Here is a 22,629-nt window from a genome sequence, read left to right as displayed (position 1 = left end):
CCAATTAAAATTCCGCTCCATAAGAGACCCAGCTATAATTTCGAATTCCTCCACAAAGACAATCGCTGTATGGCATAGCAAAATAGTACACAGTGGCCTCCGGGAAGCTCCGTCCCTTGAGCATCCAACTTGGTTTCTGCTCAGGTCATGACCTCAGGGTCGTGAAATCAAGCCCCGTGTCCCACTCTGTGCTCAGCACGGAGTCTGCTTGAGATTCTCTCTCCCTCTCCCTCTGCCCCTCCCCACTGCTCATGCGTGCATGCGCTCTCTCTCTCTCTCTCTCTCTAGATAAATAAATAAAATCTTTAAAAAGCAAAAAAGCAAGAAAAAAAAAACACATGCATAACCTTTTCTGTTTCTCCTCCTTAATTAGCTTCTCTCCTTTAGGAAAAGCAAAGCCCTTTCTCCTGATTTCACCAAATTAACACTGACCACCCTCATCACTGATGAAGCTCCTATGGTCTTGGGAATGGAAGCCGTGAAACGGTCAGGGGCCTGGGCCCCTAGAATGAGGAGGCCATGTCTGGAGCTCCCTGTGTTAGGCCTGGGAGGTGAGTGCCCCTGATGAAAATACATTTTCAGAGAATCAGCAGGCAATATTACTGGCGTGTTTAAGCTACGCTACTTCAGGTATATAGCATGAATAAAAATGGGGTCCCTGCCCTCAAGAATTGTGCACTCTTGGGGGTTAGGCATGACATTATGAATATGTTGTCATACGGGTGTGACTGGCACATCAGGGCTAGGGAGATAAAATGGGCCCAGAGGGGTGTGAGGATTGTTTCGTAGGGGAGCTGGCCCTGGATGAGCCCATGGGACAGACAGAAGCCCTCCAAGCCTGGGGTCCAGCCTCAGCAGGGAACTTGGGTGGAGGATAGGTCCCAGGACTGCAGGCTAGGTCTGGGGCAGAGGCCTGGACTGCTGGTACCGCCAGGTGGGCAGGCTGGCTGAGTTCATCCACAGTCCATGGCACCTGGCCCTGAAGCCTTCGGCCCCCAAGAGTGTGACCTCCAGGGGCACAAGGAGCCAGTGAGGCTGCTGACCAGAGCTGAGTGAGAGGTGCGTGTGTCACTGGGGGACCAGCTGGGAGGTCTCTGCCCTGCCCAGGTGGGGGTGGGGGCAGAGCCATGTCCAGAGTGGAGGGGAGTTGATGCTGGCAGTGACCTGGGGTGAATCTCGCAGAACTGGCCACCAGCTGCACCGAGGTCACACTGGAGGCTTCTCCCAGTCTGACCTTGCCTACTGCTCTAGGGTTGAAGAATATGTAGGCTGAAGATGGAAATACACAACAAGGGTTGGGAAGGTTCAAATGGGCTCGGAATTTGGAGGGAGTGCTACAGTTGCCCAGAGGGATATTTCCAGCTGTGTCCAGATGAGCGGGAAGAAGAAGGGACACACTCACTCTTGGATGCTGATGGTGTAGCGCTCACAAGTAAGTGCTCCCTGCCAGGAGGGACATGACTGGGACCAGCTCCTGCCCAGACCAATCCTTTCAGGGACTCAGAGGATGCACACCAGTCCCAAGCATGCTGGCAACAGTGCCTGCGGGGTGGGGGAGTGGGGAGTGGTGGCCACGGAGCAGGAGGGATGGCCCAGAGGTGGGATGAGGCAAATTCAATCACTCAGGGGACACCTGCCACATGGTACGTCCTGGCTGCTGGCAGCATGGCAGAGAACCAAAGAGAGGACACCTGTCCTCAGCAGCAGAATTCTGATTTACAGAAAGATGGCTTTTAGAAGGACATGGCCCTCAGGACAGCATGGCCTTCCAGGTGCTCCCTGGCAGGTTTGTGTCTGCGGGATGCCGTGTTCTGCTGGTAAACTCGCGTGTCCTTCGACTCCACTTGGTGTCCTGGCCTCGAGCCTTTGTGCAAGGTGGACCCAGCCCTCCACACCTGCCTTCAGATTCAGTTTGGGATTTTCACTGCTATGTGAACTCTGGAGAAACTCTCGCCATCCCCATTTGGAAATGAACTGAGCGTTTTTCTCGGTGAGACCTCCGTGCCTGCCCGCTGTGGGCCACCGACCAGCCCAGCTCAGACTCCAGTGCTCACGGGGCCCAGGACCAAGAGGGTCTGTGAAGGATTGAGGGGCCCCCCTGGCTGGGGCTAAGTGTGAAGACGTGCCCAGAACTCATCTGAGCTTAGCCAGCCTGTCTGCTGTCCCAGCCATTAGCTCAGGAAAGGGCACCTGCTCCCCTAATGGCTGGGATCAAAGCTAAGTGGATTCAACTGAAATGGGAGGGCTGCTGGCCCTCTTCCCCCCAGTCTCATTATCATAATTAACAGTGCTTGGCAGGGGTAATGGGCCACACTGACCGTGCCACTCCCATGGCCCTCAGAGTCCAGACCCCAGCTAGCTCACGTACATGGACTCACGCTGTCTCTGGCCTCTGTGACTGGGCATGATGTCCTCGAGGATCACCAGGTCACACCAAGCATTGGTGTCTCCTCTGCATCAAGGCTGACTCATACATTGCGTGGACACCACGTCTTGTCAACCTACTCATCTGTCGGTGGACGTCCCCATTGTCCCCAGACCAACTAAACCATCTCTTCATGCGGACCCATGTACCTGTACTGTTTTCATGTCTCTGGTGATTTCAAAGGACAGCTGAGTTCAAGAACCCTCCATCTACACCAGGGAGTCTCCGGTTTGCGTGTGCAGAAAATCCACCCTTGTTGAGAGTCCAGAGGCCTGTTGTAAGGCTGTGTCCTGTCCCTGGACTTCCTCCTCTGGGCTCCCCAGGGACTCTGACCTGCCATCCTAAGAGAGACTTTCCTTGCTCATCTGTCCCTTGTTGAAGTGTGAGCACACCAGGACTGGGGAACAGATGCACCCAGGTCCCTGAGCCTCTGGGATCTTGAGTCCACACCAGACCCAGCAGGCCCCCGAGCCCATCCTGCAGGCTCACCAGGCTCCCAGACACACGGCAGCTTCTACCTCCCCCGAACTGGAACCCTTAGCCTTGAACTGGAGCAGAGTCCCTGCTGCTGTAGTGTGCGGTGTGAATAACCATCTCGTTTGATTCACATACTAGGAGGTGCGAATTTCATGTGGGCTTGTGAGCAGTTTCTTAGGTTTAAATGAAGAAAACCGGACCCAGCTGAGCCACCCCACATTTGAATAAACGCGACACACTTGGCAACCTGTCACGGACCTTGGTTCCCCACCCACATCTGCTGTCGCAGCGGTCCACCTGCTTCCAGGGATCCCCTGTGTGCCGTCTCCCTCAGCTCAGTGCAAGCCTGCGACACAGGCTCTGTGGCCCTCAAGGTGAAGGTGGCCTACAGTCCTGTGTCTTTCACAGCTATATAACACCTCTATGACTGTGCTACCTTCTATCAGGTTGTTTTTCGGTACCACTGGGGAAGATTTAGATGCTAGCCCCCTCTCCCCAGAATCCCTGTTTCTGTTTCGTGAATTTGTGTAGCATGGGATTCTGGGGGAGGAACGCGTGTGTCGCCGGATGCACACACCATTAACACAGTAAGCCTTGTCCATCATGTGCTCCGTAATGATTCAGGAGCGCATGACCGTGTCCTGCACCTGCCGCTCCCAGCAGCTCTAGGTGTCCGCTCTCTGCAGCAGAGCCTGGGGAGAAGTGAGCGGGTCCTCTGAACTTTGCTCCACGTGCACACACCCTTCCTGCTCCCCCTGCTTTGCCCCACGTAGAGGCCCTTGGTCTTCTGTCTCGGATTGTCCACACCCGCTGTCGTGTGCTTCCGCGTGCTGCCTGCCACCCTCTCACGGATGTCTGACGGGGTCTGGAGCAACTTGGCAGCTTGCTTCTCATTGTTAGATTCGACATGCCCTACAACAGGACCTGTTCAAATTTACTTCAACCCACGTTGGCTTCTGGCTCCCATTCCAGGACCCTCCGCTTGGGCAGTCACACCTCCCCATGCCTGTCGGCTTACCTGTCCTGGAGCTCGACCCCCAAAGCCCCCTTCAGAGGTAGAAATGTAGCGTTTCACACCTTCCTGCATTTCATACGATAATCGGTCTGCATAGTCTCTTTGTGGTACAACATACGCCCAAATAATTTTCTTTAAAATCTGGCCTTACCCATCTCACTGTACCACAGGCTTGACAGCTCAGCATCTTGGAGTGTGTTGTGTGGGGCTCCCATAGAGCCCTCGTTACTGCCACAAGTTCAGGGCCAAGCTCCGAAACACCCATTTGGGGGATGACTCCAGGCAAGAAGTTGCCTGGAACAAGGCAAAATCGAAACTCGGAAATTTGACTCTGTTATTCTGAGCCAGTGTTCTCGATTGCATGTCTCTGCAGGGGTTTTTCTGTCTGGTTACATAAGATGAGAATTCATTGTGATGTTTGAACAAAATAGCAGCTGTGAGACAGTCGGCAGTGTGGGGGTCGAGCAAGCTCTTCCTGCAAATACCGCTGGTTTGGTACCGGAGCACATTTGTCTTACACTCACTAAAAATCCTCATTTGTGAAATCAAAGTTTCTATTCTGTTCAAGGACAAAGGTTGGCAAACTGCGGTATTTGGACCGCAAAGCCCGAAATATTTACCATCTGACCCTTTGTAGAACTTTTTTAAAAAACATTTTTAAAGGATTTTTTTAAAGGTTTTTTTTACTTACTCATTTGAGAGAGAGAGACAGAGAGGGAGTGAAAGCATGAGCAGGGGGGAGGGTCAAAGGCAAAGGGAGAAGGAGGCTCTCCACCGAGCAGGAAGCCCAATGTCCATGATTCCAGGACCCTGGGATCATGACCTGAGCCGAAGGCACACACTTAATGGACTGAGCCACCCAGGTGTCTCTGCAGAACGTTTTCTGAGCCCCATTCTGGAAGGTGAAATGTGCTGGTTGTTCCATGTGAGTGATGAGCTGGAAGGAGCAAACGTCACGAGGTCTGTGAACCCCTGAAGCTAGGGGCAGTTTGGTTTGTTATGTGTATATGCGTTTTTGGAGATAAAGGAATCAGAGCTATGGGAGTCTCAAAAGGGTCCATGACCTCAAAGTATTAAGAACTACTGTAGAGTGTGGTCTGCGGATGGGCAGGGAGGCTGGCGTACGTGTGTCCCTGCCTGTTGCTTTAGGGCCCTGTTCCCACTGTGAGACGGGAAGAAGGTTGCAGGAAACAGAGTGTGGTCTTCTCTAACCTTGTGTCTCCCACATCCTCCGTATTCTTCCTGCCTCCTTCTAAGCACATTTGAGAATCTCTGTGTGTTTCTAGGAGAATCTGCCTCCTGAGAACCATGTCTCCCACTGCGTGGCCCAGTGTGGACCACCACAGCGGCAACAGATTCTGGAACTGCAGCCCGGAGCACGTGCCAGGAGGCGGGAGCCCGATTCGGGTCACCACCAGAGACCTGCAGTCTCTCGTCTCGTCTCCTTGAAGGTGCCAGGCTGCCCTTCCCTGGCTGGTTTGCTCAGGAATCAGGAAAGCAGGGATGGTGTTGTCCCAGAGCTGGTGCCTGCGCAGGGCTGGCGCTCTTCTGGGGCTGCTGTGGGGCTATAACCCCACATCTGGCCTCACCCGTTCCTACTTGCTTTCTGGCGGGTCTCCACCTTATCTACCGAGATCATCCTGAACTTGAGTCCCACTTCCCAGAATGCAGGTGTGTCTACTGTAAACTCAAGGACACTGGCTCCAAGGACCACCTGAACCCAGAAGACATTTACTGAGAAAGGAAGAGGCAGTTCTGCTGTCAGGACTCCGTGAGATCATCCCTGCGAGAGACAACCGCAAGCTATGTGGGTGGAGAGGCAAGGGAAGAACTGGCTTTAATCATCGTGTGCCTCTGGTGAGCGGGGACTGGAGGGACTGGAAGCTTTGCCTCTGGGCCGCAGTGCTGATTAATGCAGCTTTCTACGACAAATGTTTAAATCCCCAAACTTTTCCATTTTGAAATGGAATCACAGCTCTAATCTAATTCACCCATATGCATAATTTTAATGAGAGCAACATAAGGTGCCCTAACAGGAATATCCAAAAGAAATTAAAGGGAAAGTCATTTATGATGAATTAATAGAAGTGCACACGAGGAGGCAAAATGAGTGATTTGGACTTTCCCCTTCATGTATGGGATTTAAGAGACCTAAGAAAATACTCAATGGACATTCCTTAACTTTTTTAAAAATTACATTCGACATTTAGAAATGAGGGCCGAGTAAACTAGCTCACACGCACGTGCACACACTCGTGTGCACACACGAGCATACAGACAGATGTGCGGCACCCTTGTGAACACGTGCACACATGCAGAAGTGAGTGCACACACTTGTGCACACGTCTGTGTGCACAGACAAAGCACACATGCGTACACACACACACACACATGCATGTGTACCCGTATGGTTCCAGGCGTCCCCCCCACCCCGGGGCCTGGGCACCATGAAGGGATTTTCCTGGAAGGGCGAATAAGTCCCCCTAAAGCTCCAAATGGTAAAGGTACAAGCTTCCCTAGATTCACAAGGTGGTCATGTACCTGGAAAAGTCAGTATTTAGGAAAACAGTGCAAGCAACATGCCGTTGGCCCCGAGAAGAGAGTCAGGCTCTGAGGTGATTTTGAGCATAGGTTTCACCCCTGCGGTGGCCTGGTGGGACAGCCTCCTGCTGCGGGCGCCCAGCCAGCCTCCTTGCTCCCTGGGGGGCTTCTGTCACCTCCTCTCCATGATCAGAACCCCCTGTAGCCTCCCATGTGCTCACGGGATGCTCTGGCCAAGGCGGCTTTTCCCCATCGGGAGCCCCTGTGTATCCAGGACGTTTCGTGGATAATACGCAGTTTTCTTCTTAGCAGAGACAGTTCCTTCCGCAGATCACCAGTGGGGTGACTCATTCCCCTTTGTTTCTCCTTTTTAGCAGCACACATCCTTCCCAATGCTTGCTGCACTGACGGCAACATAGCCGTCAGGGAGACAGACAGCAGACAAGGAAACCGGTGGCTGCACAAGGTGATTCAGGGCTTGGGATCATGGCTTTCACAGAAACACACAGGGTAGTTTCCAGAGAGTCAGGGGTGGGGAGTTGTTGCAACTAGCGAGCGTGGGGAAAGACTCTTGAGGAAGTGTTGATGTGAGATCTACCCATGGGAGCGGCATGCAGGAAGCAGCACGTGCCAAGGCGCTGAGGTTGGACAGATTTGGAGGAGGCAGATGGAGCCCCGTGTGACGGAACTCCCACATCAGACGCTGGGCCTCTCCTTTTCCTGTTCTTTCCTCGTGTCTCTGCTCAAAATATCATCGGGGGGGCTTTCCTGGCCACTCCACAAACAGCCCCCCGCCCCCCGCCCTGGCAGTCCTGGTCTCCATGTTCCCGGTTGATGGCTGATGTTCCTTCAGTTGGGTGGCGCCCTTTCCCCACTTCCCTGCACTATAATGAGCCTGCGAGGAAGAGTGTGGTTTGTTTGTTCACCCCCTCCTGTGTCCCAAACAGCACCCAGCACATGGCGGACATGCAGATGATGCTCGGGAGACAGGCGGAGCCAGACTGCAGAAGTGGGAGGAGGGGAGCCGCCTGGGGAAGGCAAGGAGAGGTGGGTGGGTGGGGGCGTGTCTTCAGGCCACAGGGAGGGTGAGTGGCCCACGGGAGGTGAGGGGCCTCCGCTGCTGCGGCCCTGGCCCCCGGCATCAGCCTCAGGTGGGAATGGTGGAGAAACGGGGGGCCCTGGTCGACAATCTCGCTCCGCGGAGTTCTTCCCCTTGATTAGTAAATGCGCGGTTTGGAGGCTTGGGGTCAACTCCGGCTCCACGCCCACTTCTGATTTGCTGTAATTTATGTGTCTCAGCCTCAGGGTTTCCATGGAAACCCCACCACAGATCAACCCCAAGGTGGAGCAAAACCTCCGCAGAGTCATGGTCCAGCCCCACAGGACACTGTGGCCGTGGCTGTGGGTTAACGCTCGGTGCAGACCCGCACCTGCTTCCTGTTCCCCTCCTACCTTGGCCCCATTCTCCATCCAGAGTCACAGAGTACTTCCTTCCCTTTGGAGGTTCCACAGAGAGTGGGCCGAATGCGCCCCAGGCACAGCAGGTGCGGCCCCTCTCCACCTGGTGCAGGGCTGGGGACCCAAGCCAGACGCAAGTAGGGATGACCTGACCTGCAGCCTGCCCACCCCATCATGCAGGCCGTGTTGACCTGCCACGTCTGATGCTCGTGGAGGGTGAGGAGGATCAGCGTTTGTGTGATGCAATAGGCCGTGTGTGTGTGTAGTGAGGGCAGAGGTGTGGACGGGCCCGTGCCCTGGGCAGGGTAGGTTGGGAGCTGCCACAGAGCCGTCGGCAGGGGGAAGAGTGGTCCCCGGCAGGGGAGGGGGAGGGGAACACAAATGTGTCTCTGCCTGCTGTTCTCTTCAGCTTCCGCGGCAGACCTTGAATGACTGATTGCACGAACGAGTGAATGAGAAATGGACTTGTTGTAAAGGTCAGGTATTTCTGAGGTGCTTAGAACAGTGCTCACCACCCTGCACCGCAGTGCAAGTAGGAGTGAAGAGCACCATCTACACAGACACATAAGCCATGGCCACGCCCGCGAGGTCTTGGGGAGCTGGCACATCGCGGGGGTGCCCCCGAGGCCCAGGGACCCAGTGCAATGCCTTGAGCTGGGACGGCTGTGTTTTCATCCTCCCTCCTTCCCCACAGGATCATGGGATGCCACCTGGACCTTCTGTTGGGGGTAATGCTCGTGGCCAGCCCTGTGCTAACAATTCCTTCCTGCACCTCTGATGGCCAGAGGGCCTTGTATCGATCCTGTAACCTAACCCAGGTGCCGCCGGTCCCCAGCACCACCCAGATCCTCCTGCTCAGCTTCAACTATATCCAGACTGTGACAACCACGTCCTTCCCCTTCCTGGAGCAGCTGCAGCTGCTGGAGCTCGGGACTCAGTTTACCCCCTTTACCATCGGCAGAGAGGCCTTCAGAAACCTGCCCAACCTCAGGGTCTTGGACCTGGGCAAGAGTCAGGTGGATTTCCTGCATCCCGATGCTTTCCAGGGGCTGCCCCGCCTGCAGGAACTTAGACTCTTCCACTGTGGTCTGTCCGATAAGATATTAAAAGATGGTTACTTCAGAAATTTGGAGTCTTTGTTTCGCCTGGACCTGTCCAAAAATCAGATTCGTAGCCTTAACCTTCACCCTTCGTTCTGCGAATTAAATTCCCTGAAGTCCATTGATCTTTCCCTCAACCAGATACCTGTCGTGTGTGAACATGAGCTTCAGCCGCTGCAAGGGAAAACGCTCTCGCTATTAAACCTCGCCGCCAATCAGCTGTACAGCAGGGGCTCCGTGGACTGGGGCGCGTGCATGAACCCATTCAAAAACATGGTCTTGGAGACCCTGGATGTTTCTGGCAATGGCTGGACTGCAGACATCATAGGCAACTTCAGCAGGGCCGTCAGCGGGAGCCAGATCTCCTCCCTGGTGCTGGCCCACCACATTATGGGGTCCGGGTTTGGCTTCCGGAACATCAGGGACCCCAACCGGGACACGTTTGCAGGCCTGGCCAGGAGCACGCTGCTATGGCTGGACCTGTCCTATGGCTTCATCTTCTCCCTGAACTTCCGAGTCTTTGAGGCCCTCAAGGACTTGAAGCTCCTGCAGCTGGCCCACAACAAGATCAACAGGATTGCGGGAGAAGCGTTTTATGGCCTCGACAGCCTCCAGGTTCTCAACATGTCCTACAACCTCCTGGGGGAGCTTTATGATTCTGATTTCTCCGGACTCCGTCAGGTAGCCTATATTGATCTCCAAAACAATCATATTGGGATCATTCAGAGCCAGACCTTCAGGTTCCTGAAAACGTTACAGACCTTGGATCTGCGGGACAATGCTCTTAAAACAATCTCTTTCCTGCCAAGCCTAGACACCATCTTCTTGGGTAGCAACAAGCTGGCGGCCTTGCCGGACATGGAGCTTAAAGCCAACTTCATCCACTTGTCCGAAAACAGGCTGGAGGATCTGGACGATCTCTACTTCCTCCTCCAGGTCCCCGACCTCCAGGTCCTCATTCTGAATCAAAACCGCTTTTCCTCTTGCAGCCGTGCTCGCAGCCCGGCAGGGAGCCTCAGCCTGGAAACGCTTTTCCTCGGAGGAAACATGTTGCAGCTTGCCTGGGAAACCGGCTTCTGCTGGGATGTCTTCAAGGGGCTTTCACGGCTCCGGGTCCTGTATCTGAACAATAACTACCTGACCTTCCTCCCTCCCGGGGCCCTTGGCGATCTGAGCGCGCTGAGGGGTCTCGACCTCAGCTCCAACAGGCTGATGGCGCTTGCTCCTGGTGACCTGCCTGCCAACCTGGAGGTGCTGGATGTGTCCAGAAACCAGCTCCTCTCCCTGGACCCTGACCTGCTGGCGTCCCTCACTGCTGTGGACATAACACACAACAAGTTCATCTGTGAGTGTGACCTCCGTTCTCTCGTTGTTTGGCTCAACCAGACCAATGTCACCGTGCTTGGGTCTGGTGCAGACATCTCCTGCATGTACCCCAACACACTCGCAGGGACCCCCCTCTCCTCTGTCTCCATGGAGGACTGTGATGAAGAGGAGGTCTTGAAGACCCTACGGTTGTCTCTTTTTGTCTCCTCCACGGTGACTCTGACTCTGTTCCTCGTGACAGTCTTCGTGTCTACCAAGCTCCGGGGCCTTTGTTTTGTCTGCTACAGGGCGGCCTGCGGACTGCTGCCCACGGTCCAGGCCGAGCGCCACGAGTCCGAGCCGTACAGATACGATGCATACTTCTGCTTCAGCGGCAGAGACTTTGAGTGGGTGCAGCGGGCACTGCTCAGACACCTGGATGCTCAGTATAGCGCCGAGAACAGATTCAACCTGTGCTTTGAAGAAAGAGACTTTGTCCCGGGGCGGGAGCACATCGCCAACATCCAGGACGCCGTGTGGGGCAGCAGGAAGGTGGTCTGCCTCGTGAGCAGACACTTCCTCCGGGACGGGTGGTGCCTGGAAGCCTTTGCCTATGCCCAGAGCAGGTGTGTGTCTGATGTGGATGGCGCCCTCATCCTGGTGATCGTCGGGTCCCTGTCCCAGTACCAGCTGATGAAGCACCGGGGCATTGCAGGGTTTGTGCGGAAACGGCACTACCTGAGGTGGCCCGAGGACCTCCAGGACGTGGGCTGGTTCCTTCACACACTCTCCCAGCACATTCTGAAGAGAGAGAAGGACACCGTCAGGGATGGCAGCATCCAGCTGCAGGCTGTGGTGACCGTCTCCTAGCCAAGGAGCATTTCCCCCTAATCTCACGCCACGGATAACTCTTACTGTTTGGGGGTCCTATTTTGGAGGTTTTTTTTTTTTTTTTTTCCCCTACTAGGAAAACAACATAGCTCTGAATTCTCACAGCCACATGATGCCTGGTCTCACTGACCTGGAAATGGAAAGGAATCCTGTTCTTTCCAGACTCACCGACCACAGGACACACCTTTGTCATGGGAAGGGCACGAGGAGAGGTGTCCCAGGTGGCTGAGAGCCTTTCTCTGGTGCTCGCTCAGTTGGCAAGGGGTGCCCTGTGCTCTGCAGAACAACACTGAGGAGGAAGAATGGAAAAGACGGTGTGTCTCCTGCTTCCACCGCGGGGACGATGCCGCTGCTGGGTGCTGGTCCTGCTCTGTCTGAGATAAGCACTGGCCCCACAGAAGCTGGCAGGAGAGGACCTGGATCTTGTCGAGACCATAGCACTCTCCCTGCTCCTCATGAGCTCTTCTTCTTCACACATGGCCTGTGTTCCCCTTCCTTCTCTCCCACACCCTGCTCATCCACTGTGCTACATGGGGAGCCTGGTTCCAGGCCTGATTCTGCTGCTCAGGCACTGTGTGACCTCAAGCACATGACAACCCCTCTCTGGGCTTGCTTTTTTTATCTGCGGGCCAGGTGCTATCTACCAAGGACCCCAGGCTTCTCAGATCTTTTCCTTAGTTACCTTGCTGGCCCCAAGGGCATGTGCACACAGAAGGGCCTTCTGGAGGCAGTCAAAACTTCTCTGAAGTTGTATTTTTTTTTTCTAATCTTAAAAGAAGTCTCTGTATATTTTGCATTCTGTCTTTTTGTATGTTTATTTTAATACAGAAATGTTTTTCTGCAAAAGTATTAAGAAAATTTAAACCGAGGAAGGTGTGCCAGAGTATTGCCCGTGGCTTCACACACAGCCCCCTAAGCCCAGCAGCCCCAGCTCGGCTGCCACATTTGAGGGGCGCCCTTAGGCCCGGGGCCAGTGTTCCAAAATGTCTTTCCTGTCCCCTGGCCCTAACTCCTCTGGAACATCCCCCCCCACCCCAACCTGCCACCTCTTCCTTCTGGAAAGTTCTCCCAGCTCTGCCCATTTGTCCTTTGTGTTCTTCAAAACCCCACCCACCCAGCCTCCTGGGAGGCCTCCAACCCAGAATGCTCTTAAATTCTCAGCACCTAACCTGTTCTTCTAAGACAAGCACTTGTGACTTCCTGTGAGAGCTGTGAGCCTGTCTGGCCGCTCACCCCTCTGGACTATAAGGTCCATGGGAAGACCTTCCTTCTGTATCCTACCCTCACTGGCTGTCAGAGACCACGAATGGTTTTGGGAAGGAATTCCTTCTCTCCGTCTTCCTCCTCATCTGCCTGGCGAATTTCCTAGCACAACTGCCCTTTCCTGTAACCCTACAGATTTTTGTCACTGGCCTAGATAGTGAGCCCCTGATGGCAGGGACGTTGTCTTATTCATCACTGTATCTTGAGCCCAATATGGTGCCTGATCCATAGCACATGCTTAATAAGGGTGTGGTGAATGGATCAAGTGTGCTGGGAAGCCCAGCTCCTGGGAGGTGCTGGGTGCTGTGTGGAGAGCCGAAGGGCCAGGAGCCCGAGGCTCATGCAGCATGGTGAGGGACTCCTGGGTGGGGGGACGGTCTTAGCCTCTATGAGCAACCAGGGGTTGGACTAGAATGAGGAGATGGAGAGATTAGATGGGGGGATGGAGGGGTGGAGGGATGAAGAATGGGGTGATGGAGGGTGGGGTGATGGAGGGGCCGGGGATAGAGGATGACGGTGTGGAGGATGGGGGGATGAAGGCATGATGGGGATGGAGGAATGGGGGGTGGGGGATAAAGGGGTGGAGGGATGGGTTTTCTGGGGGATGAAGGTGTTGGCGGATAGGATGATGGGGATGGAGGAGTGGAGAATAGGGGATGAGGAGTAGAGGGTTGGGGCATGGAGGGATGAGGGGGATGGTGGGGTGGGGTGATGGAGAGATGGGGTGATGGAGGGGTGGGATGATGCAAGATGAAGGAAGAGAGATAGAAGCAGCTTCTTGTGAGCATTGTACTAGGAAATGCAGTGACAGAAAACACCCACCACACTAAGGCTCTGCTGTAGGAACAGTTGTGACCAGGAATCAGGAAGATGGTAAAAGGCTACCGACTCAGGACAAAGCTTCCTGCCCCCGTGGGGCAGTCGTGCTTCTCCCCACGCTGCAGGAACCTGGACTTGGGTCAGGACCGCTGGAAGGGCATTCCCTTGTCCTGGTGGGGTGGGGGACTCAGGGGCAGTGCTAGCCCAGGTACTCCCTTGCTTTTGGGGGACTGTCCCCATGACTGTTTTCCAAGCCAAACCCGGACCTGTGGAAGGACAGGGGTGAGGGTATCTGGGGGATCAGTAGGTTGGAACAGGAGGATGGAGTCCATTTCACAACCCTTTCTAATCCTCTGACTCAAAACCTCAAAAACCCTAATAGCAGTAATTTTCCTAATGAAACACATTTAGAAAGCACCTTTTTGATGTTTCTGTCATAGTTAATGGGGAGCTGTTCACCACAGATGTCCCAGCCACTGTTGAATCGACAGGCCACTCTTTATTCCTGAATTTCTCTTTTCTGGCAAACCCCCCCAACATTCTTACATCCTTTTCATTTGCCTTCCCTCCCATCAGCAGACCCAACAGTTAGAATTCTGTTTCAGGCCATTTTTCTAAGTGTCGCTTCACAAGAGCTGGGGGAGGAAGGGCTGGTTGCATCATGTTGGGACTGTGACAAGTGAACATTGACTGTCTGTGGAAGTCCTGCTGCTTCTACAGGGACCCCAAGCGAAGCTGGAGATGCGAGTGCTATGGACAGACCATGCAAGGAATTTGCAGGACCTGCTTGGCGCTGTGGTCGGGGTTACCTGGACAAGGTGGCCCCATTCCTGACTTTGTGTGGAGATAGTGTTTGTTTTCTGAGGTCAGGCACCTCGCCTCCCCAGAAAGGTCACCTCCCTGAGACATGATAAATCTCAGTGACATCATGTCTCACTGGGGCCTCAGGCCCTGCAGGAAGCAGGTGTTCCCTCAGAGTTTTCCTGCTGCCCTGACCCAGGCTTGCCACTGGAGCAGCCCTGAGGGCTTAACCCTTGAGGCTGTGTTCGTGGTTTCCGATGACCTTGGCCATCACTGGTCCGGGCTCTTCCCCAGTGCTGCTATGTTATAAGGCCAGTGTGGTCCAGGCCTCAGGTTGTGCCAAGAGGTTTGCAAATATAAGTCACCAGGGTTTCTGTGTGCCGGGCCATTGTAAACAAGAGGACTTTTTGGAGAGAGGCCCGTGTGGGCTGTTGGCCGGCACAGACACAGCCCCTAGATGAGCCAGGGCTGCGTCCCCAGCAAGGATCCTCCGAGGACGCCACCTCGGAAAGCACTCTGCTCGTGGCATCCAGCCAGCTGGGTGCTGTTGAACTGCTTGGAGCCCCTGGTTAGGGGGTTTTTGTCATTGACCCCCCCCACCTCCCAATTAGAAGAAGCAAGGAGCATGGTTCCAGCACAAAATAACTGTGTGTCAAGGCCGGGTGGGGCATGGGGAGCGCACGGGCCACCCGTTCTCTGCGCTCTGTGAGGCTGGACGCCCATCCTTGAGCTCCCGGCAAAACCAGCCCGCTGTTTGAGGCGGAAACCTGTGGGTTGTTCTCTAACATGAACACAGATCCCACGTGTACATGTTGATGGGTTCGTATACACATTTGCCCAGATGTGAGCTCTTCCTCAGCCAAGACGGGGAGTGTTTCCATCACCTCGAGAACTCCCTCCTGCCCCTCCCCTGCAGAACCTGCCCGTGCCCCAATGCAGGCTGCTGGCGCCAGGGATCCTGCCAACATGGGTGAGTGGAGCCTTCTAGAACTTCACGTAAGTACAGTCATTCAGTTAACCCCCTGTACCCGGCTGGACATTGAGCGGTCTGCTCCTCTTCCTGTGTTTGATGGAGTCACCAGCAGGCATCTGTTGTCTCCCACGGAGGCTTGCCCTCCCCCACAGAACGGGGCTGCTGCACATGGAGCAGGTGCAGCTGGTCCTTCACGGCTCTTTGCACCTGCTCCCATTGCTCTGGGGTAACTAACCGGGGTGAAGGGGTTGCAGGATAGTGTCCATCCGGCACTTTCCAGAATGGCTTTCATGGCTGTCAAGGGCATGAGGCTCTGCTGGCCCCACGGCCCTAGCCTGTGGCACCTGTCCTCCCACCTGCTTTTTCCTGTGGACCACAAGGGTGAGCACCAGCACAATCAGGAGCCAGGTGACCAAGGGTGAAGGTGGGAAAGGCTGTTGGGGGCTGCGTCTGCCATCCGCCTGCACCTGCTGCGTCCGGGCTCCTTGCTGGAGGCCCCGAAAGCTGGCGGCGGGCGGGCACACCCTGCGCATGGCCCCAAGCACTGCACCATCTTCCACACTTTCACAGGACGAAACACAGACCCATGAAGGATGAGCGACCCACTCAGCTGGTAAGCTGTCCACACTGGGGTTCTCCAGACTCTTCTGTTCAATCTCACGTGGGGCCTGAACTTGATCCGTGACTCCGGGACAAATTGGCAAACTCCTCTGAGTTACGTTTCCTCACTTGTTTTATGGGGTGAAGAGCAGGGTTTTATGATGTTATCCAAGCCCGTCTGGGTGCTTGGTGTCTTGCTCGGGTGTGGTGATCCTGCGGGTCTTCACTAGTTCTGCTGCTGCATCTCCTGAGACAGACAGTGCCTGTGGGGCGGTGTCTGCTGCCAGGGACAGCAGGGTCCTCCTCCTGAGCATGGAGGCCCCTTTGGGACTGTCAGGGACCAGCCCACGGGGCCGGCAACAAAACCAGCGAGACACGCGTGCTCCCCGCTCCCATCTGAGGTCTGAAACGCACTTATGTTTGCAGTAAGGAAACTATGCTCTTTGCTCCATCTTAGAACCTCCTGCGTATCTGAGGATGGACCCTCGCACGTATTATGTCAGGAAAAACAGTGGCATTTCAACGACGTTCTCAGCCACCCCCCTTCACCCTCACAGTGCAGACCCCAGCGAAGCTAGGTGGAGGCTTACAATGAGCTCTATCTGCTTTTCCATACCTGACGCCCTGTGGCGAGTACCGGCGGATGGAGGAAGCAGACGTGACCGCTAGATGGCAGCCGCGAGCAACAAGCTGGGTTTCCGGTGGTGCCTGGCTGGTTCCCCAGGAGGCCCAGGCCTGCCCCAGCTGACCTTCCAGAGACAGTGAGGCCGCAGGGGCAGAGGGCCTTCGTGTCTGGGCTGGGTCTTTGCACAGAGAGCTCCGGAGGGCAGTGGCGGTCTGAGGCCTCCTGTGGTCCCAGGGTCCCAAGATCGATGGCTGGCAGCTGTCAGGTGTTGTTTCATGAGTTACGGGTTATGCAAGGCCGGCAGACTAACTGGTTATAGATCTACTCATCTGACCTGTGTTTAAAGCAGCTGATGCATAAAAATTTGACTTTGGTGCTGGCAGGCTTGGTACTAATGGTCCTACCCCGCCAAGAAGCAAACCCTACAGGGTTCTCTTGTAACCCATTATACAGGACACCCCTAAAGAGAACAGTAGGCAGGGTGCAGGGTCTCCTTCAGTCACTCCACGTTCTCCTCCACTGTAGGACCCATTCAGAGAGCTGCAGGTTGTCCCCAGACTGCTGCCCGAGTGGCTTGGATCCCCCATTCCCGCACCGCGTCTCAGCCATCGCATGTGAGGGCCCCGGAGCCTGGGAGCAGACCTGCCACCTGTCACCACCAGGGTCAGCCTCTCCACATGCGCTTCTGAGGTAAGGACAAACTAAGCTTCAGGGCATCTCAAAGGTCCCCACCACCCCCTCAGCTCCGCTCAGTTGGCAGATCCTCCATCATCCCAGCAAAACCAGGTGACAACCCACTTCATCCCAGGACCACCAATGACATTCTGGGCTGGGTATAAAAATGAAAGTGAAATAATGCCATCACATTTGAGACGCCGCCAACTGTGTTATCTGATGAACCAGTAATACATGGGACGACTGTGTAATGCATCCTGTTCGTTCAGTGTTAACTATGAAAACACGCTCCCTGACTCTGCAGATGCAATGGGTGAGTGTGGCTGAGCCACGCTCTTCCTGCCACACACAACCCCCCCCTGCCCTGTGGTGTCAAGAAGGTCTCCGAGGTCCCTTTCTGATCCCACACCCCCGGGCGAGGCTCAGAGTGCCTTCTCCGGCCCAGATGCCCTCACAGGAGGAGGGACCCTGGGTCTCTCAGACATGAGGAACCTCAGCACCTGACATTCTTAGCCGCAGGACACACAGCAGCTGGTGGGAAGCAGTGGTCCTCAGCGGCAGGGGCTTCCAAAAGTGGCAGCAGATGGAGGGTTAGGGCAAATGCTGGGAGGTAGACCCCACCCAGGAGGGACCACACATGCCCCCTAGGGAAGGAAAACAAATGTCCCTCCCACCTTCTGAGTTCCCAGAAGAGACCCCTGTAATGAGGGACGGACAGGTGTAGTTGTTGATGTAGAGATGTCCAGGGCACATGAGTAACTCCCGAGGTGGTGCAGAGTTCCTGCTTAGGTGCCACCCTGGGGAAGGGGAGGCAGGCCTCCTGGGGGAGAAGTAATGTGTAGGACAGGGACTGGACAAGAATGACAGCCATGACAAGTCTGCCCAGGGTCGACGGTATTCAGTCCCCTGTCCTGTAGCCCAGTCAGTCCTCCCAGGATGTGGTCTGTGACACCTGTGGTCCTTTGGAGGATCCATCCTCAGGCAGACAAGGACGTTCAGAGAAACCTCCCCCTGTAACTGCTGTCCTCCAAGGTGAAGGGGTGGGTGGGTGGATGGATGGACAGATGGAAAGATGGATGGATGGATGGATGGATGGATGGATGGAAGGATGGATGTATGGAAGGATGGATGTATGGAAGGATGGGTGGATGGAAGGATGGATGGATGGAAGGATGGGTGGGTGGGTGAGTGGATGGATGGGTGGATGGACACATAGGTGGTCACTGTCAAATGCTATGTGGAAATCCCATAAGAAAGGGCATGGCTTATCCAGTGAAGTTCACTGATGCACTCAGAGCAGTGTCAGGAAGCAGAGGGCAATTGTTTGGGGGACCTTGGGGGAATGACTAGTGCTGGAATGGCTAGTGGAGACAGCAAGTATAGACTGCTTTTGGAAGCAGCTTGGCTGAGGAGGGCAGAAAAGACAGGTATTTAGGAGATAGGGTGGTTAAGAAAAGGATTTGGGTCTGCTGTAAGATGGAAGAGCCTAGATGCGTTGATGTGCTGGTGGGGGGTTACTGAGGACCAAGAAGCAAGGGGAGGGTCCTGGTTGGGGGCGGGTACAAATAGGGGTGTGCACAGCGTGGTGAGGGGAGGAGGGTGGGATGCAAGCTCAAGAGCTCAGGAGCCATGACACCCAGGGCTATGGCCACAGGACGTGCCTGAACTTGGGAGAAAAAGGACAAACTTCAGTCTTGCAGACCTGTTTTTTTCCCTGTGTCAGTAAAAAGCATTTGAGCTGTACTTCATGGACACCTCTCCGCCTTCCCCTCCCAGCCCACGGTGGATGGGTTCTTGGCTGCACCAACTCTTCGTTCTATGTGTTTGGGTGGAAATGTCTTCATCGGTCCCGTCAAGCAACATAGTGTGTATGTGATTTCATCTTATTTAAAGTTTCAGTTGGGAAAATTAAGCCATGTAGATTCGTCATGGAAAGAAATGTTCATTTCTGCTAATAATCTGGATTTGGAGGGAACAGGCATTTTAGCGAACACTGAAGAATTCTCTCTCCCATGAACTCCCTCCTCATTAATTGCACTTCACTTTCATGGAAAAAAATTTCCTTGAAGTGTTCTATGATCTGAGTCAGTCTTGAAGTGAATCTTTTGGGGGGAAAAGTGAGCTAAAATTGCTTCAGCTGCTTTTGACTGGTGGGATGTTGGAACACACACACACACACACAGACACACTCACGCGCGCGCGCTTCCTCTCTTTAAAAGAGAGGGAAGAAAACACGCTGACCTATTTTTACACCCGCGCAGCTCGCCATCAGCGGAGCCATAAACCCCAAACTTGGCAAGGCTGGGCTGACATCTTTGAAGAGGCAAACCCCGCTGGCTCAAAGGGACATGGCTGCAGACATCACAAAAGTTTAAAACCCTGCATCCGAGCCTGGGGAAGAAACATTTCTTACCCAGAGTTTAAGCAAACCTCATTATAGGATCCCCACTAAAAAGCTTTAGGGATGTTGCCAGCTGCCATTTCTTTCATTAAAAACAGCCTCAAAGAGGAAAAAAAAGCAGAGAGAAGGCTCCCGAGCTCCTGCAGACATCTTAGCTGATGCCCAAGACAATCGTGAGAGTTTTTCTGGACGGATGTGGGGATTTTAAACCTGCATTTGAAGCAGGAATAGTAAAGCCCCAGGCACTGGGAGGCTGGATCTCAGGACACCCGCAGATCTGATTCCTGGAACTTGAGACACTGCATCTCCCGTGAAACAACAGCGGCACTGTGTCCCTGGATGGACTGGCCTGGTTTAGGGTGTGGGGTCTGCTGTGGGCCACCCCCGGAGGGAAGGGCCGAGAGGTACTGGGCACCTGGGGTTTGGAAGCAAGATCCCTGTTCAGAGTTAGCTCTGGGAATTCCTGGATGCTCCTGCGGGGCTGGTGTGAGGCCGGGCAGAGAGTGGCGTCCGGCCAGCGGGGGCCACACGGAGTGGTGTTGGGAGTGGGCCCCCGAGCCACATACCTGCCTTTGCTGTTCACTGATCGCTCCTTGGCTGCGTCCCAGAGCCTCAGCCTCCCCATCTGTAGGGTGGCCGTGGTGACGATGGTGAGATTGGCCGGGTCTGAAACCCACACATTGCCCTCCAGGTGTTAGGGGTCAGCTGACAGAACGTATGGCGTGCGGGATACACTGGACTAGAGGGCAGCTTATTTTAGGAGTGTTGTGTGCACACGGGAACACACAAGAGCAGGTGTGCATTGCCAATGGCATCACCAGGCTGAAAGGAGAGCCTGTTCTCCCTCCTGTCAGACCCACGTCAGGGCCCCACCTCTGGGTCCCCACTGTGAGGCACGGGGCCTCAGAGGCCAGACCCCTCAGCAGCACCAGCTCCCCACATGGTGAGGCCACACTCATTGTCATGGTGCCCTGGCAGCCAAGAGCCCCCAACTTGATTTCCTGGAACAGCCTCAGAGAACGTCCTCAGCTCCTCCCCACCTCTGCTATGTCCCTGGGCTGCAGTCCCCCTTGTGTGTCCCTCAGCCCATGGAGGGGGGGCCCAGCTCCAGCCGCAGACCCTCGCTGCCGAGTCTACAGGGCCCTCGTCCTCACAACAGGGCCTGGCTCACAGCCAGAGGCAGCAGGTCTGGGAGATGTGAGCCCATTATCCTCTGACCGCTAAGATCCATTGCCAACATGCTGTCCCCGAAACCATTAGCATCCCTTTCAAAGAGAATTTATTAAGTGGGAAGAGATTCTCAGACACTGTCAGGCAAATTCCACTTTTTGGCGCCTGAGGAAAACAGCCGCCTGGTTTAGATCAGCCTCTGGTGCCAAATGCCTCGGCCAGAATTCTCATTTCCTGAGTATGAGAGCCAAGGGAGCAGTGGCCACAACCTTGTGGACATGGGGCTCTTCTAGTGACTTCCAGACCCTCCAGTTTTGGGAGGGGAATCTTCTAGGGACTGCAGGAGGCCTCCAGAAGCCGGCTTTGAGCACCTGCTGTGTACCATGCCAGGTGCTGGGGTGCAGAAGAAAGGAACCGGCCCTGGCCGTCAGGAGAGGCCGCTGACAGCTGGAGGGGATGGAGAGGCATGGACCAGGTGCTCACGCAGCACGACAGAGCCTGCTGGAAGGACACACACTCAGGTGTGTGGTCAGGTGTGCAGAATGAGGCATGGAGCTGGTCCCGGAGAGGCAAGTAGGATCTGGGTTTGCTGGAGCCTCTGGGAGACCCCCAGAAGCTCTTGGTCTTGTCCTTGAGCCAAACTGGGCATCCTCATATTGCTTCCCCAGCACAAATCTAACTCCACTGGGGGGACAGACCAGGGAATTCTTGCTGAAGGGCTCCCAAGGAGATGGGGGAGAAGTGTCCACACTCCCCAGAAAGCAGAACTTTCCTGAGCCCCAGGTCAGGGTCTCTGTTCCCTCAGCAGTGGCTCGCCCTGCCCCCACAGCACCCAGACCCGCACGCTGCCCCCCAAACTTCCAATCCTTGGGCTCTTGGACTCTGGATCACAGAAGGAAAGACTCAGGGGCCGCCAGAACAGAACTCTGCATTGTGGGAACTGAATCATATCCTGCAAAATCCACATGTTCCTCGGAGTGTGACCTCGACAAGTGTCCTTAGAAAAGGGGATGTGTGCAGACAGGCCCACATATAGGTATGCCATGGGAAGGGATGCAGGCCGCACAGGAGATAGACCTAGAGTGCCGTGTTTCTCTGAGCCTCAGAAGGGGCTACCATGTGACACCAGCAGGCATGGGACCCCAGCCCTTCCTGACACCGTGCAGAGGGTCACACGAGCTCGGGAAGGGGAAGATGCCGAACCAAGTGCCTGGAGACACGCAAGGTGGCAGGAGGCCTGGCTGTGAGGAGCACCAGACACCATGGAGGGCGGGTGGTGGATGGCAGGGTGGGGCGGCTGGGCCCGGGAAAGTCGGTGTGAATCCCATCTCGAAATTGCACCCTCTGCCCTCCCCCGGGGCGGCAGGTGGGCAGCCTCTCTCCTGGAGCAGGAGCAGGTGTGCCTCCAGCCCTGGCGTCCACCTCCCTCGCAGTCCCTGTCCCCACACCTGTGCCAGACTCGCTGCCTGGCTCCCCGGGCCTTGTGGGTGCCCAGCCTCGCTCTGCAGATGGGCGGGGTCCCCACACGCTGGAGGGTGACCAAGCTGGCTGGGGAGCCAGACTGTCTGAGCCACAGGCTCCTCACCTATGAGTCGGGACAGCCGAAGCCAGGGTCTCCCCCGTTCCAACACTCTGGGGATCTTCTAGTCATTGTCACTTCCTAACAGCACGGCTGTTCTGACAAAAACAGGGGGTGGGGTGGGAATGGTGTTTTCTGGACACTCCGGGGCCCTGGCCAGGCCCACACTCCAGGCCAGCACATCCCCAGCACCTCCCAAGTAGCTGGGGGGTCTCCTCTGGGGTCAAGGGCTGCAGACCCCCACGGACCCCACAGACCCCAGCAGCCTCTGGTGGCCACTCCCCTCGTCACCCCCAGGTGGCGCTGCAGTACCTCCACCCAGGAAGCCAGGACCGGGGACTTTCAGTTCAAGACCCAGCCTTCCAGAGCTTTCCAGAGGAGCTGGGTGAGGGCCTCTCATGGGTCCCTGCCACTGACGTCAGATGACACAGTGCCCAGAGCCTGGAATTCCCACCTGGCGCCACTGAGTCCTGTCTTCCTGGACGCCCCCTCTCTTGCCTTCAGAAACCAA

General features: G+C 55.3%; 1 protein-coding gene and 1 long non-coding RNA gene across 2 annotated transcripts; both read left to right on the top strand.

The window, feature by feature from the left end:
• The first annotated feature begins 479 nt into the window (after positions 1-479).
• Positions 480-5,281, top strand: LOC116855786. Its single transcript, XR_004380437.1, has 3 exons — positions 480-551; positions 1,252-1,432; positions 5,204-5,281. It is a non-coding gene; the product is annotated as an uncharacterized LOC116855786 (long non-coding RNA).
• Positions 5,282-6,747: 1,466 nt separating this feature from the next.
• Positions 6,748-11,267, top strand: TLR5 (toll like receptor 5). The gene is made up of 2 exons (XM_032838778.1): positions 6,748-6,924; positions 8,611-11,267. Exon 2 carries the CDS (start codon positions 8,615-8,617, stop codon positions 11,189-11,191), a length of 2,577 nt encoding a protein of 858 aa, XP_032694669.1. The 5' UTR covers positions 6,748-6,924; positions 8,611-8,614; the 3' UTR covers positions 11,192-11,267.
• The last annotated feature ends 11,362 nt before the right edge of the window (positions 11,268-22,629 follow it).

Source organism: Lontra canadensis, unplaced genomic scaffold, assembly GCF_010015895.1.
Source record: "Lontra canadensis isolate GAN:19392208 unplaced genomic scaffold, GSC_riverotter_1.0 scaffold106, whole genome shotgun sequence".
NCBI classification, from domain to species: Eukaryota; Metazoa; Chordata; class Mammalia; order Carnivora; family Mustelidae; genus Lontra; species Lontra canadensis.
The sequence above is the reverse complement of the archived record's forward strand: the minus strand, read 5'-3'. Positions and strand labels throughout refer to the sequence as shown.

Coding starts and splice junctions, on each gene's coding strand:
- TLR5 (XM_032838778.1), top strand. CDS start 8,615: ATGGGATGCCACCTGGACCTTCTGTTGGGGGTAATGCTCGTGGCCAGC.